Raw genomic sequence first — 14,030 nt, 5'->3', positions numbered from 1 at the left:
ATTGGCTCCAGTGAAAATTCTGTTGATTGAAGAATATTTGTATTAATATTTTTTTTTTGATTTATAGGGGTGAGGCTTGTAGTTTTTTTCTGTTGAATTGTTTCACATATTTTTTCAATTTTGTTAATGAAAAAATCCGATAATTCATTACAGAAATCTTGTGTTTCATTTTTTGGAGCCTCTTGGCAGGCTGAATTCATAGTCTGATCGACTAGGCTGAAGAGTTTCGGGCTTTTGCGAGGATGTTTAAAAAGTGTTTTTTTTTGCTTTGAAGATTTCTTTGTGGTATTTCTTAGTGATTGATTTGTAATTTACGTGGTTTTCCTCTGTTGAGTTTCTTCTCCAGGCTCCTTCCGCTCTTCTGCGTTCTTGCTTCAATAATGTGAGAGCGTCATTGAACCAGTTCCGAGTGGAGTTTGTCGGTTTTTTGAAGACGATGTTGGTGGTTATTTTTGAATTTGTTTGCCTGGTGATCTGTCCAGGGTAAGGGGCTGTTCTCCATTATGTTGACGTCCATATCCTGTTTGAAGATAAGGTTGATGGTGTGACCTGAAACATCCGTGGGAGCACCTATCAGTTGCTGTAGACCTAGTCCTTCCAATCGGTCAATGCAGGCGTTGGCGATGGGATCCTGCGAGGAGTTGGTCCAGAGGTTGAAGTCCCCAAGTAGCAGGAGGTGTTTGGTTTTCATAAATTCTGTCAGAGCTGTGAGGAGATGCGTCTTTGGTCCCAGTGGTCTGTAGCACAGTAGTATGTGGACAGTGTCCTGGGGTGTTGTTTGGAGTTACAAGATGAGTGTTTTCATGAACGGCAGTGAGTTCTGTAGGTCTGGTTTGGTGAGAGAGAGGTGAGATTTGTAGATTACTGCTAGGCCTCCTCCTCTTTGCCCAGTTCTGTTCTTGGTTAGGATGCAATAATTCTCTGGCACTAGTTCTGCTAGGATGATGTTTCAATCCAATGTTAGCCAGCTTTCTGTGATGAAAAGGCAATCTATGTTGATGAAGTCGTGAATTTTCTGTATGTGCTTGACTGCGGATCTTGTGTTGATCAAGGCGCATGAGAGGTGTTGTAGTTAAAATGGCGCCATTCTGTTTTTGACGGTCGTTTGACTCTAACAAGTTGTTCTTTCCGTAGTATTTTTTTTAATGGCATTTGGTAACGTTGAGGCGACATTTCTTAGGCCACGGATGTTTTTTGCTTAATATTTCATCTTGGGCATGGTACAAAAAGCGCCAAAGACGATGAGATGGTTAGCGGTGATAACGATGGTGATGACGATGGCGGTGATTATCTGGTGAAAATAATGATGATGACGATCGGGTGGAAGGTGGACCCCAAATCTAACCCTTCTAGTTGATCCAGAGAAAGGTGAAAAAACCCGCCGAGCGTATGCCAATTTGCTGCAGGCGGGGAGAAAAATTCCTTCCTGATCCCTCTGGAGGCAATCGGGTTTGCTATGGTGGATAGAAGCCTGGGTTCTTACCTGCTTGTCAGTTGAAAGTCAAGACCGCCAGTCCAACGTGAGGCTGGCGATAATCCTCAGGTGAAGGTAACAGACAGTGCGGCAAGTGAGGGATGGTAGCGAGGGAGTAAAAAGAGGAGGTAGGGGTAGTGGAGACAGTGCTTGGGTGTAGCTCTATGGCTGCTATTTACCAGGCTGTCATCCGTCCTTCAGGTTCCCCTGTTGTGAGTGGCCTGGGGGGTCCCTGGTGATGGCTTGTTCCCAAATGGTCTAGTGGCTGACTGAGGGGGGGGGGGGTGAGACACAGTGTTCTGATTCCTTGGCTCGGTGTATCAAGATGGCGACGGACGGAACTAGGCCCAAGCCGTTTTTTTTTCTGCTGGGAACGGACAGCCGTCGGCTCGGGGGAGCTCCGGGGGAAGGAGGCAGCCGGCGGGCCCGCTAAGGGCGGGGGGAGGTATGGAGGAAGCAGGATTAAGGGGCTGGAGTGTTGGATGGCCGGGTTCAGCCCGCAGCTAGGCCGCAGACTGTCCTGTGAGAGCCGCGGACTGCCGTGTGGGGGGCGGGCACCTACCTCTGTGTGTTTTCGAGGTCCACTGCTGGCTGGGTGGCACTCCAGGGGAAGTGGTGGCTGGTGGGCCTGCGGAAGGAAAAATGGGAGGAAAAGGTGGGAGGCTGGATGTTTAGGCCGCAGCCACGGTCTGTCCTGCGGCACTGGCAATCAGGTGTGAACAGATTGCGGCAGATTGCACCTGCAGTCGGTGAGCTGTTGAGTAGGGGAAGGCTGGGAGAAAAAAATGACGTCTAGGGGGGACCATAGACCGGTTTGCAATGCCTGAAATCCGAGGAATATCCTGGAAGCTGGATCCTGCCTGGAGCTATAGCACACAAGTCCTTATTTCTGGACCGTGCTGCCGTTATGATTATAAAATTATAATTTTATTTAACGATTACCCTCAGCCCTCCCAAAGATATAAACATTAAAACATTTATATTTTAAAGCTAAGGATTGAGAAATCTCAAAAAACAGGCGGATTTGTGGGCACATAATGAGAGGAAACCTTGGTTAAAAAGTTATATATTTTATTACAGAGATTAAAAAACATAGAATATACACAAGCAACACCCTATATGGTCACAGTCAACAAGTACCCAATAATGCAAGTACAAAGGTTGGATCTTGTGTATAAAAGTTAGTACTCATAGATTGTAACTATCTATTAGAAAACAGGTTTGATCCAACCACGCCTTCACACTTGCTTGTCTGCAACATTTTTTTTTATATTTCTTTACATGTTTTGGTGGGGTCTGAGGGCATGATCTCTTAGGGGATAACTGGTTAACCACTTCAGTCTCCACGATGTACCCTTGCGTTGGTAAAGGGTTTATACCTGGATGATATCTGCCGCTTTAGGCAAATTCCTAATATCTTTTTTCAGCTGGCGATGCTCTGAAATGTAAAAACAATCCTAGCTGCTAATTAGCCCCTGGATCACTTTTACAGGCAGTAGAGTGGGGTAACCCTATTGTCTTCCTGGGCTCTCCAGTCCCACTGGGGAGCTCAGGACTGGAACGTCCCTGATCATCTCTATGGTCTAGAAAACCAAAAGCGATGAGTATTTTGTCAATTCTGATTTCAGTCTAATGTAAACAGGCCATTACTGGTCTGTGAAAGCATAAGATCAAACAGATCTTAGTTTGATCTGATGCTTTTAAGGGCAGATAACCCCAAATATCTCAGCAAAGAGTACCTGTCAGTGCCCATGCTATCACAAGGGAAGTTGTTCATTCCTTGTGATAGCAATAAAGTTTATAAAACAAAAATGTATCGAGACAACATTCCGCTAATATACGTGCGCAAAGGCAAACATAAGTGTTGGTGCTGCACGCATACCTAAGCAATGATTGCACCACACATGTGAAGTATCATGTCAGAGCGAGAACAATAATTTGCACCAAACCTCCTGAGTAAATCTAAAGTGGTAACCTGTAAAGGCTTTTAAAGTGTTGCCTATATGTAATTGAATGTACTGTAGTCTTTCACCGTTCCATGGGCGTGCTTAATTTTAAAGCGTGACGTGTTTGGTATCTATTTACGCTCCATAACTTCATATTTTATATGTTACCAACAATTGGGTACTATATTGTGTATGTGTACACTAAAAATCATTAAAATGCATTATTTAAAAAAAAAAAAAAAAATTGCACCACTTGAGATCTTTCTCACCCCCCCCCTCTTTCCAGGGATCTAACCATGCAAAATCTGTCCTTCACAGGCACACTGGCCAGTAAATTTTGGACCACCCATTACTATTGTTTGGTACCATTGCTTCATACGAAGTACCTAAGTGAAGCAGTTTCAGCCCCTCCCCTAACTAGGCAATCCGCCTTAGAAGATCCATCCAGTCATACTTGGTTCTCCGTTATTCTGTTTGATGTACTATTGTAGGAATGTCTTTTCTTTAAGCTCTTCTTTTCTTTCATTGTACCCCCCATCCCCCCGGCACGGGAGACCAGGGTACAATGAATGTACACTCACCTGCTTACAATATTATACAGTGTTATGGTCCCTTACTTACTCACATACTTGATTGCTTACTTTACTTAAGTATGCACCTATTTACTTACTCACTCACTCTCTAATGCCGCGTACACACGATCGGAATTTCCGACAACAAAACTGTGGATTTTTTTCCGACGGCATGTTGGCTCAAACTTGTGTTGCATACACACGGACAAGCGTCAAGAACGTGGTGACGTACAACACTAAGGCCCCGTACAGACGGGCAAACATGTACAATGAAAACGGTCTGCCGTTCCACTGACCAAAATCTGGTCAAGGTGCCAAAAACCAAATACAAGTCCAAAGGAGAAAGAAGGTTTGCTTTTCAAGGTCCGAGACTATGGAACGCTTTACCAACCAGCGTTCGGTTGGAGGAAAACCACCTGACTTTCAGAAGACAGATTAAAACTCTGCTCTTTTGATGTCATGAGACACGAAACATCAAGCGCCCAGAGGCGATTCAGTTCGCATGTGCCGCGCTATATAAGTTTTTCATTCATTCATTCATTCACATGCCCGCCCGGAGATTTCTGTATGATGGCTGTACACACCATCATACGGAAATCCTCGCGTACACGATACGCGGCAGTGAGGCCGCGCCGTCGCCGCGACGATGACGCGGCGACGTGCGCGGCCCTGGCAGTTCAATGCTTCCACGCATGCGTCAAAGTCATTCGACGCATGCGAGGGATGGCGGCCGCTCAGACATGTACGGTAAGTCTGTACAGACGACCAAACATGTCCGACGGACAGGATTCCAGCGGGCATGTTTCTAAACATGTTTAGAAACATTTGCCCGCTCGAAAACGGTCTGGCGGGCAAATGTACGCTGGAATCCTGTCCGCTCGGCTGTACAGACGACCGAACATGTCTGCTGAAACTGGTCCGCGGACCAGTTTCAGCAAACATGTTCGGTCGTCTGTACGGGGCCTAAGACAAGCCCAGAAAAATGAAGTTCAATGATTCTGAGAATGCATTGAATTGATTCAGAGCATGCGTAGGATTTTTGTGCATCGGAATTTCCAACAAGAACTTTTGTTGTCGGAAAAATTGAGAACAGCTCTCAAACATTTGTTATCGGAAATTCCGACAGCAAATGTCCAATGGAGCATACACATGGTTGGAATATATGACCAAACGCTCACATCGAACATTTGTTGTCGGAAATTCCGATCGTGTGTACGCTGCATAAGAGTGCTTTTTTGCACCCTATTGGCAGGGTCCTGCTATTGTTAATGTTATTGTTTAAACTTCTGTAAACAGCACTATGAAACATTGGGGTTGATTTACTAAAGGCAAATCCACTTTGCACTACAAGTGCACCGCAAGTTCACTTGAAAGTGCACTTGGAAGTGCAGTCGCTATAGATCTAAGGGGAAGATCTGAAATGAGGGGAAGTTCTGCTAATTTTATCATCCAATCATGTGCAAGCTAAAATGCTGTTTTTTATTTTCTTTGCAAGTCCCCCTTAGATCTAACAGTGACTGCATTTCCAAGTGCACTTGTAGTGCAAAGTGTATTTGCCTTTAGTAAATAACCCCCAATGTGTTTCTGATGACATGGATTCCCTCCTGTCACTCTCCTTATATCTTTGTAATGTAAAATCATCAATGAATTCTATTGAAAAATAAATAAATTACATCTGAAATACTGCTGCGCAAATATGATATAAAAAAATGGCAACACCCACCATTTTATTCTCTAGAGCCTCTGCTTAAAAATATATATAGAATGTTTAGGGGTTCTAAGTAATTTTCTAGCAATTTTTTTTTGATGTTTACATATATGTGAAAAGTGTCAGAATTGGCCAAGGGCCAAAGTGGTTAATAAAAGTATGATTTTTGTTACATTAAGTTGATTTGAATATTCTTTTTTTTTTTATCTTTAGATTTCTTTTTTTATCTTTAGATTGCTTTTTTTTTGGGCGAGACACCCAGGGCTCTTTTTTTCTGTTGTGTGTTCTATGTTGATTTTGGAGGTGTATTTCACTTATTTTGTGAAATTAATTAATTAATTTATTTAGTGTGGTTTTCTTTAGAGTTTGCCTCTGTGTATATAGACTCATAATAACTAGCCAATAATAGCTCAAATCATTGTTTTTACTAGCACCGTTCTTGATGGTTTTCTAATACCTATCACGGTTTTTAAAATCCTCTTTGTTTTTGAAAGATGTGAAATAGAATATAACATGAAGTTAAAGGTTAAACACATATATTTCAATTTTTTAATAGGCGTTATGAAGTAAAAAAAAAGTCACTGGCTTCACTGTTTATAAGTTTTTATGTAAGTTTCAGAGAAGCAAGATCTATGTACCGTATCTAAGAATACTGCTCCACCAACCTGTCATGACAAGTACAAAAATATTGTATTTTTAATCTTTTATTACAAACGATGCAAGTAGACTGAGACTCATTGTTTCAGTAGATACATTTGGAGTGAGTACAAATAATAGGCAACCATAGGCATCATAGCTGGAATGAGGGAGAATTGCCACAAAATGGGGAAAATTCGCTTGTACAATGCAACTTCCCTTGCATAGTGAATAGCCTATTTGCCTTTACTAATTCAATCCCATTGCTACTATTAGATGACTTAAAGAGGTTCATGGAGGTTGAGGCAAGTAGGTTATTCACTTTGAAAGGGAAGTTGCACTTTGCAAGGGAATTTGCCCCAGAACAAGTAAATGTGGTGAAGTGTCATTTTGCAAATAATACCCAATCATTTGCAAGGAAAATACAAAAACGGTATTATTGCTTGCACGTGACTGCATGCTGAAAGTCACAGAGCTTTACCTCATTCACAAAGCACTGGGGAAAAGCGCAACACACCTTGCAAAGTGAGCAGTATATTAGCCTTTGGTAAATAAACCCTAAAGTGTGTTCAACCCTTTTGTGTCTGGGGTAATTGTTTAATTTTTCACAAGTTAATATCAGCATTTTTTATAGACAATTACTTAAATTAAATATTTATATATTTTCTAAAATCAGAGAGAAAGAATACACTAAGGCCCCTTTTGGCCCGCAAACATCTGCCTGTCTGTTTTTCAGGCGGATCTGAGCGAGCCACCTATTGACTTCTATGGGCAGGCGGGATGTGTCCCCTGACACCCGCCCACCATCCGATCCGTCAAGATCCGCAGAGAACAGACGGATGGCGATACGTTCGCCACCCATCCAGCGGATTGGATGGGATCGGATGAAAAGGACATGCTGTCCATTTTCATCCAATCTTCCCATAGAGAACAGTTGGACTCTGACAGGTCCATCCCTGCACAGTGAGCAGAAATGGACCTGTCATCTGCCTGCTCAGCGGGGATCAAGGGAGCGATCCCCTGCTGAGCTAACAAAGTCCGCTAAGCAGATCCACCCGTGTGAAAGAGGCCTAAGACAAATGTTATGGCATAAAAACACAACATAATACCCAATATTTTGGTGAAATTCAAAAGATAGGGTTGCACAAACAGATAGCAAACATATTAAGTTTCAATGAAATGGAAAAATACTATGATATCTAATATTTGTCTTAGGTAAAGCTTTAAAAGTCTTTATAAGTTAACACTTTAGATTTAACATTGAATTATTGCCCAAGTATTATAAACTCTAGAATTATTGCTCCCACTTGGACATTTATAGTGATAATTCACAGTATGGTGCAATCACTGTTTACATACACGTGCAGGCTAATGTGATAGGATGGGAAGGTGACAGGTTCTGTTTATGGGGACATCAGGGGTTTATTAGACTTCCAACGTATCCCTTGCCCTCCACTGCATTTAATCAAGCACAGATCTTGCTTGGTTAGTTGTCTCTGGGCTACTGTAGCCAGGAAATTACAGTTTTGAAAAGTAATACAATTCTGAACGCTTCTGGCTTCATCACTCACAGAGGTGATGAGACCAAGGAAATGTTGTCAGGTTTACATAAAAGAAAACTACAGGTTTTGTAAATTGACTTACCCTTCTCTTCTACCTAAACTTTGAGCTTTGGCAGGAGACAGGTCAGCCCAAGTGGGAGCCTTACAACCTGACCATGAGCTGACATTTCTACTCTAAAAGCACACTGAAATATCAACTTCGTTGGAGAAAATCAGATTGCAAATGTCAATTGTTATTTTTCTTTTTAAGCCTTTTTCTATTCTGGTGCTACGTTCCATTCCCATAAATACATTATCACAAGCCAGAACTTTAGTGGCATTGCCATTTCACTGATAAATGGCAATGGTGGGTCTTAGTGACAGGAGAGGCATGTATTTACAGTATCTTAACATGGACAAAAGTTGACATCCTTAGCTAGATTCAGGTAGGTCGCTGCATCTTTGCGGCGGCGTAGCGTATCGTATTTACACTACGCCGCCGTAAGTTAGCTAGGCAAGTACTTGCCTGCTAAGTTACGGCGGCGTAGCGTGAATAGGCCGGCGTAAGCGCGGAAAATTCAAATTAGGATGTGGGGGCGTGTTTTATGTAGATTAACTGTGACCTGACGTGATTGAAGTTTTTTACGAACGGCGCATGCGCCGTCCATGTACATATCCCAGTGTGCAAAGAGAATGCACTTAAACTTAGGTTGGCGCAGATTCCGAGTTAGGTCGGCGTATCTACTGATATGCCGGCCTAACTCTTTCTGAATCTAGCTACCTATGTACAATCTGAGCCTAAAATCCAAGGAGGACAGATATTATTTTGTAGAAAACCAGTGCTAAAATACTTCAGAGTTGCTTTTACCTTTTACAAGTAAGGTGCACTATAATTTATAGATTTCCTTAGCAAATGGCAGACTCTTAAAGTAGAACTGTGGACAAAACTTTTTTTTTTTTTCATTTTGGATAGAGTAAGGGAGGTTTGTAACCCCTGTCAATTTTTTTTTACCATTTGTGTCCTATTGCAGAGATTTCCCTTCACTTCCTGTCCCATAACCAAACAAGAAGTGAGAGGAAATCTCTGTAAATTAAGAGAATTCCTAGGGGACCCCTAAGTCACTAAGGGCCCGATTGAAAGACTTCCTCTCTAATACTTTTCTGGGAACAACCCAAATTTTGTATTTTCTTTTACTTTCACTTTAAATAATAATGGTAAACAGTACAGAGAGGGTGAATATCCTTAACGGGGGCCTCAGACAACAATAAAAAAATGACAGGTGTTCTAATTCCTCTCCACTCTGTCCAGAACTAAAAAAAAAAAGTTTTGCCTTTAGTTATATTGTAAGTATGACCATATAATACAAATTTCTGAATTAATTCTTGCAAGTCTAATTACTTGCCAGGTTATTTGATTTCTCTCAATTAACTATTAAGAGTTTGTTTCTTTGCCAGGCTTTTTATCTAAAAATGGTTAAGAGAAATCCAAGAATGGAGTAGGTGATGGGGTTTCAGGGAGAAGGAAATTCATCTTGAAAAGTTTAATGGAAAGTGCACACTGTCCTGGTCAAAGTCAGTTTGCACACCTCGTCAATCAAGGGCAGCCATTGTAGTACTAAAATCTCTATGTGAGATATAAGAAACCAATATGTAGGCAAGTGCAGTCTGCTGTATCTACTGCATGTGGTGTTAAACCGCAGCGGCAATGGAGAGGGAAAGGAAGTAATGAGGATCATGGTTCCTCTATGGCAGTGGTTCTATACTCCTGTCCTCAGGATCCACTAACAGGCCTGATTTTAAGTATTACCTTAGGGAGAAGCAGACTAGAATATGTCAATCACTTTTGATGTATTTCAGTTATCTTGCAAACCTGGCCTGTTAGTGAGTCCTGAGGACAGGAGTTGGGAACCACTGCTCTATGGTTTCCTGAGCCACTGAGACAGCGATCCGATTGGATTTTGGTTGCTCATATGACTCTGGCAGCCATATTGGGTGTGACAGAGTCTATTTCGGCCCCTGGCCCCTGGGTTTGGCATGCATCGGCGTGTAGGTAGTGTAGGGACAGGTCACCCATCTGTCAGGGACAGACGTGTAGGGAAAGCTTAGGTCTCCACAGTCTCCTTGGACATCTTCCTGCTTGGGCACAGAACAGCCAGGCCGCCTTCCCCCCCTCCGGACAGAGGCTGTCAGTTGGCTGATACCTGGTCTGCTACATGCTGTTAGCATCTGTGAGTGTTCCTGGTTGGGCCTTCTCCCACTGGGTTTGCTATAAACTGTTTTGCCTTTGCTTAAGTACAAGTTCTACTAATTACACCTAGACTGCGTGTGTGTGTTATTGCCGCCACACCAAGCTGCACTAACCCAAAAATAATTGGTTTGGTTCGTCAGCAACTACCAATAACTGAGGTATCTGTTTAGATTAACAGCTCCTCACAATTTAAATGAGAACATCTGATAAAAATTGAGCTAAAGATCTTAAAAAATCTAATGGAAACCATTAACATGACCTTTGATTAATTTGTTGTTTAAGAACAGATTTTCTGTAATTAAACTCAACACTACAATTATCAATGTTTTCTTTTACTTCTTGGTATCACATTTTGAATCACTGCTAAACATGAAAAAAAAAACAACAAAAAAAAACAATACGGTGGTCTATAGAGCTTTATTAAAAAAAAAGCAATACTAGCTGACATGCTTAGCAAACCTTATCTTTTTTGCTAAAATGCAAATTTTCAGTACACTTGAATATATGCATGCAGATTTGTCTGCATGTGTAAAGCATTCTTCAGTCCTGGGCCACCCACTGTCATGCTAGACAGCTAATAAAAGAACTTATCACTCCTTTGTTGTAATTTATTAAGAAATTGTTTTAGCTGAGAATCTTTGGCTGTCATTTTTTCTTTCAAGCTAAATAAAAAAATCTGACACATGCCAAATATAACAAATTACCAGATCACCCAATGAGAATAGGGTACCCAAGAATTTCCAAACCTTAATGCTATTAATACCATTACCACAGATGCACAAAAGAGGGAGTTTCCCTTTAAATTTCAAGGCAAATAGGGAGATCTTCGGGCAATTTTTACTAAATACATTGGGGTAGATTCAGTAAGATATGCGCATTTTTTACGTAGGCGCAGGGCACCGTTTTTGCCCTGCGACCCCGCCAATTTTCTGCGCTACCCGCGATTCACGGAGCAGTAGCTCCGTAAATTGCGTGGGCACTCTGGCAAAATGCCCGGCGTAAGCGCGCGCAATTTAAATGATCCCGTAGGGGGCGGGAATCATTTAAATTAGGCGCATTCCCGCGCTGATCGTAGAGCGCATGCTCCGTCGGGAAACTTTCCCGACGTGCATTGCGGCAAATGACGTCGCAAGGACATCATTTGCTTCAAAGTGAACGTGAATGGCATCCAGCGCAATTCACGAATCACTTACGCAAACTACGTAAAGTTCAAATTTCGCGACGCGGGAACGACGGGTATACGTAACATTGGCTGCCCCTGCTAATAGCAGGGGCAGCCTTAGGTGAAAACTGCCGTACGCAAACGACGTAAACTGCGTACGCAGGGCTCGCGTAACGTTGTGAATCGGCGTTAGTATGCAATTTGCATACTATACGCTGAGCACAACGGGAACGCCACCTAGCGGCCATCGCAAGAATGCAGCCTAAGATATGCGGGCATAAGAGCCTTATGCCACGCATATCTTAGGCTGCAGTCGGTGTAACGAGGTTCTTGAATCAGGAGCATTCGTTACGCCGGCGCTAGTAAGCAATTGCGCTGCGTAACTATGGTTACGCAGGCGCAATTCCTCTCTGAATCTGGGCCATTAAAGTCAACAAGAAAGGTGAAATTCATTTGTGTTTTTGGTCAGGTTGCAGTGTGCTTTAAATGGCTTCTCAGGCCCCGTACACACGACCAGTTTCCTCGGCAGAATTCAGCTTCCGACCGAGTTTCTGGCTGAATTCTGCCGAGGAAACTGGTCGTGTGTACACTTTCGGCCGAGGAAGCCGACGAGGACCTCGGCGAGGAAATAGAGAACATGTTCTCTATTTCCTCGTTGTTCTATGGGAGCTCTCGGCCCGCCGAGGTCCTCGGCGGCTTCAGGGCTGAACTGGCCGAGGAACTCGACGTGTTTGGCACGTCGAGTTCCTCGGCCGTGTGTACGAGGCCTAAGGCTTACAGAAGCTGCTTTCAACTTATTGTATTACCCTCATTATTGTAGGCATATTCACAAAACGAAAAAAGTTAACAGTGGAAAAAAAAATTATGAAACCAATACACGATACACAAACAATGATCAATTATACAGAAAAAAAATAAACTACCCTTAATATAATGAAAAAGAGGAATCACCGCTCTAAGATACTAAATCAGAAAGTCTCCTCACCTGATCCAAAGCCAAGGGTTCTGGCAATGCATGGAATGATGCAAAATGAAGGAAAAACGTTCTGGACAGCCGCATTAAAATAAAAAATACACAAAAAGCATGCCACAGCAGACGGGGTAAAAAGCTAATGCGTTTCACACTAAACTTTAATGCTTATTCATTAGGCTATGAATAAGCACTAAAGTTTGGTGTGAAACGCATCAGCTTTTTACCCCGTCTGCTGTGGCATGCTTTTTGTGTGTGTTTTTTTTATTTTAAAATAAAAGCAATTTATTTTTGGAGTGCGGCTGTCCAGAACGTTTTTCCTTCGTTTTACCCTTAATATAATGCCCACCATCTATATATAGAAAAAGTGAGAGAAATTTCTCATTTCTATTTTGCTAAAATCACTCCATCATCCCTAAACATGATGATTTGCACATGATTAAAAACTGGTTATGATCACAGTGTTCTCTTTATATGGCATGAATGTTTTCTTTCTATTTATTTATTTATTTTTTTATATGCTGCATCTTGCTCAGAACAGTTTCTTGTAAAGAAAATAAAGGGTTACTTCAGTCTTAGCAATATACGAAATGCAAACTATTTCCAGCTTAATGCTCCCTCTTGCCATAACATGATCATTGATCTGATATAGTAAAGTGTGCTCTTGATATAGTGGGAAATTGCTGCTCATAAAAGAGAAACAGCTGGTTCCCAATTCTTCCCATGGCAAATAAAAAAAAGATAAAGTGTTGAAATGAGAAAAATACTACCATCATAAATATCATATGTCGACTGAAGCAGCACAAGAGCTGGTCACTCAGATTGGTAATACTATTGGATCTAATGTCATTAGGTGGGAAAACAAAGTAGAAACATATTTTGCCTCTAAATATTAATAAAATAAATAAGAATAAGATGAACATTCTGCATTATAAGTATTGAGACATTACTACTGAACAAAGAAGTGATACAGATGCATGTATTTCTAACAGATCTCCCTTTCTACTGACAATGCTTTTCAAAATAATATTGTCTCTAGTGACAGGTGTATGAATGAATGGATTTACGCTTAAAGACGGAGGATTTCCAGTGCCGCAAGTCTTGTTTGGTTCAAAATAAATAGCTGGTTTCAGTTTCCTTGACATAATAATCTTCCTTTAGTGCCTAACTAATCAAATACACAGTGCTGTAGACAGATCAAATGCATGTTTTCAGTGACAGGTTATACAAAGTTAAAGTGTGCTTACTTACAGTGCATTTCAATAATCCAGGAGAGATAAATGAAGAATCCAGGTGGCATATCTGTAAGACAGTAGTTACTGAGCAGGAGGAAGGCAGCTTGCCTTGAACTGAAGGCAGATCATTCAGTGAATGTGTGTTGGAGTATTTCTGTCTGCAGAGCTCACACATCAAGTCTCTTCCCTCCCTCTCCACAGCTTCCTCTCTTTATGACTCTCCAGCTACCCTTTTCAATATTTTCTTTTGCCCCTAATCAGTTCTGTGACCCTTCTGGTATACACATGCACAGTAAAGTGAGGGAATCAACTCAAGGGGTGGAGATAAGAAGGAAAGCCGGGCAGCCAAAATATTTATTTATTTATGTATGTACTGTATTGTGAAAGTTACAGAATGTGTACACACTGTCACTCCTGTTGCCAGGATCATGTCATGCTTCCCAAATACGTGAAGACGAAACTTAGTAGTTTGAAGTAGTATTAACCACTTAAGCCCCCATATTGCTGGTCAAAGACCAGAGCACTTTTTTGCGATTCG

At 41.8% G+C, this 14,030-nt stretch overlaps 1 protein-coding gene across 1 annotated transcript in view; it reads right to left on the bottom strand.

Moving 5' to 3' along the window:
• Window positions 1-13,778, bottom strand: part of RXFP1 (relaxin family peptide receptor 1) — a 353,272-nt gene extending 339,494 nt beyond the window's left edge. The window contains exon 1 of the mRNA XM_040332335.1: window positions 13,509-13,778. Within this exon, the coding sequence (XP_040188269.1) occupies window positions 13,509-13,557 (49 nt within the window). The 5' untranslated portion in view covers window positions 13,558-13,778. The remainder of the gene's footprint in view (window positions 1-13,508) is intronic.
• Window positions 13,779-14,030: the final 252 nt, after the last annotated feature.

The sequence above is a fragment of the Rana temporaria genome, chromosome 1 (genome assembly GCF_905171775.1).
Source record: "Rana temporaria chromosome 1, aRanTem1.1, whole genome shotgun sequence".
NCBI lineage: Eukaryota > Metazoa > Chordata > Amphibia > Anura > Ranidae > Rana > Rana temporaria.
The sequence above is the reverse complement of the archived record's forward strand: the minus strand, read 5'-3'. Positions and strand labels throughout refer to the sequence as shown.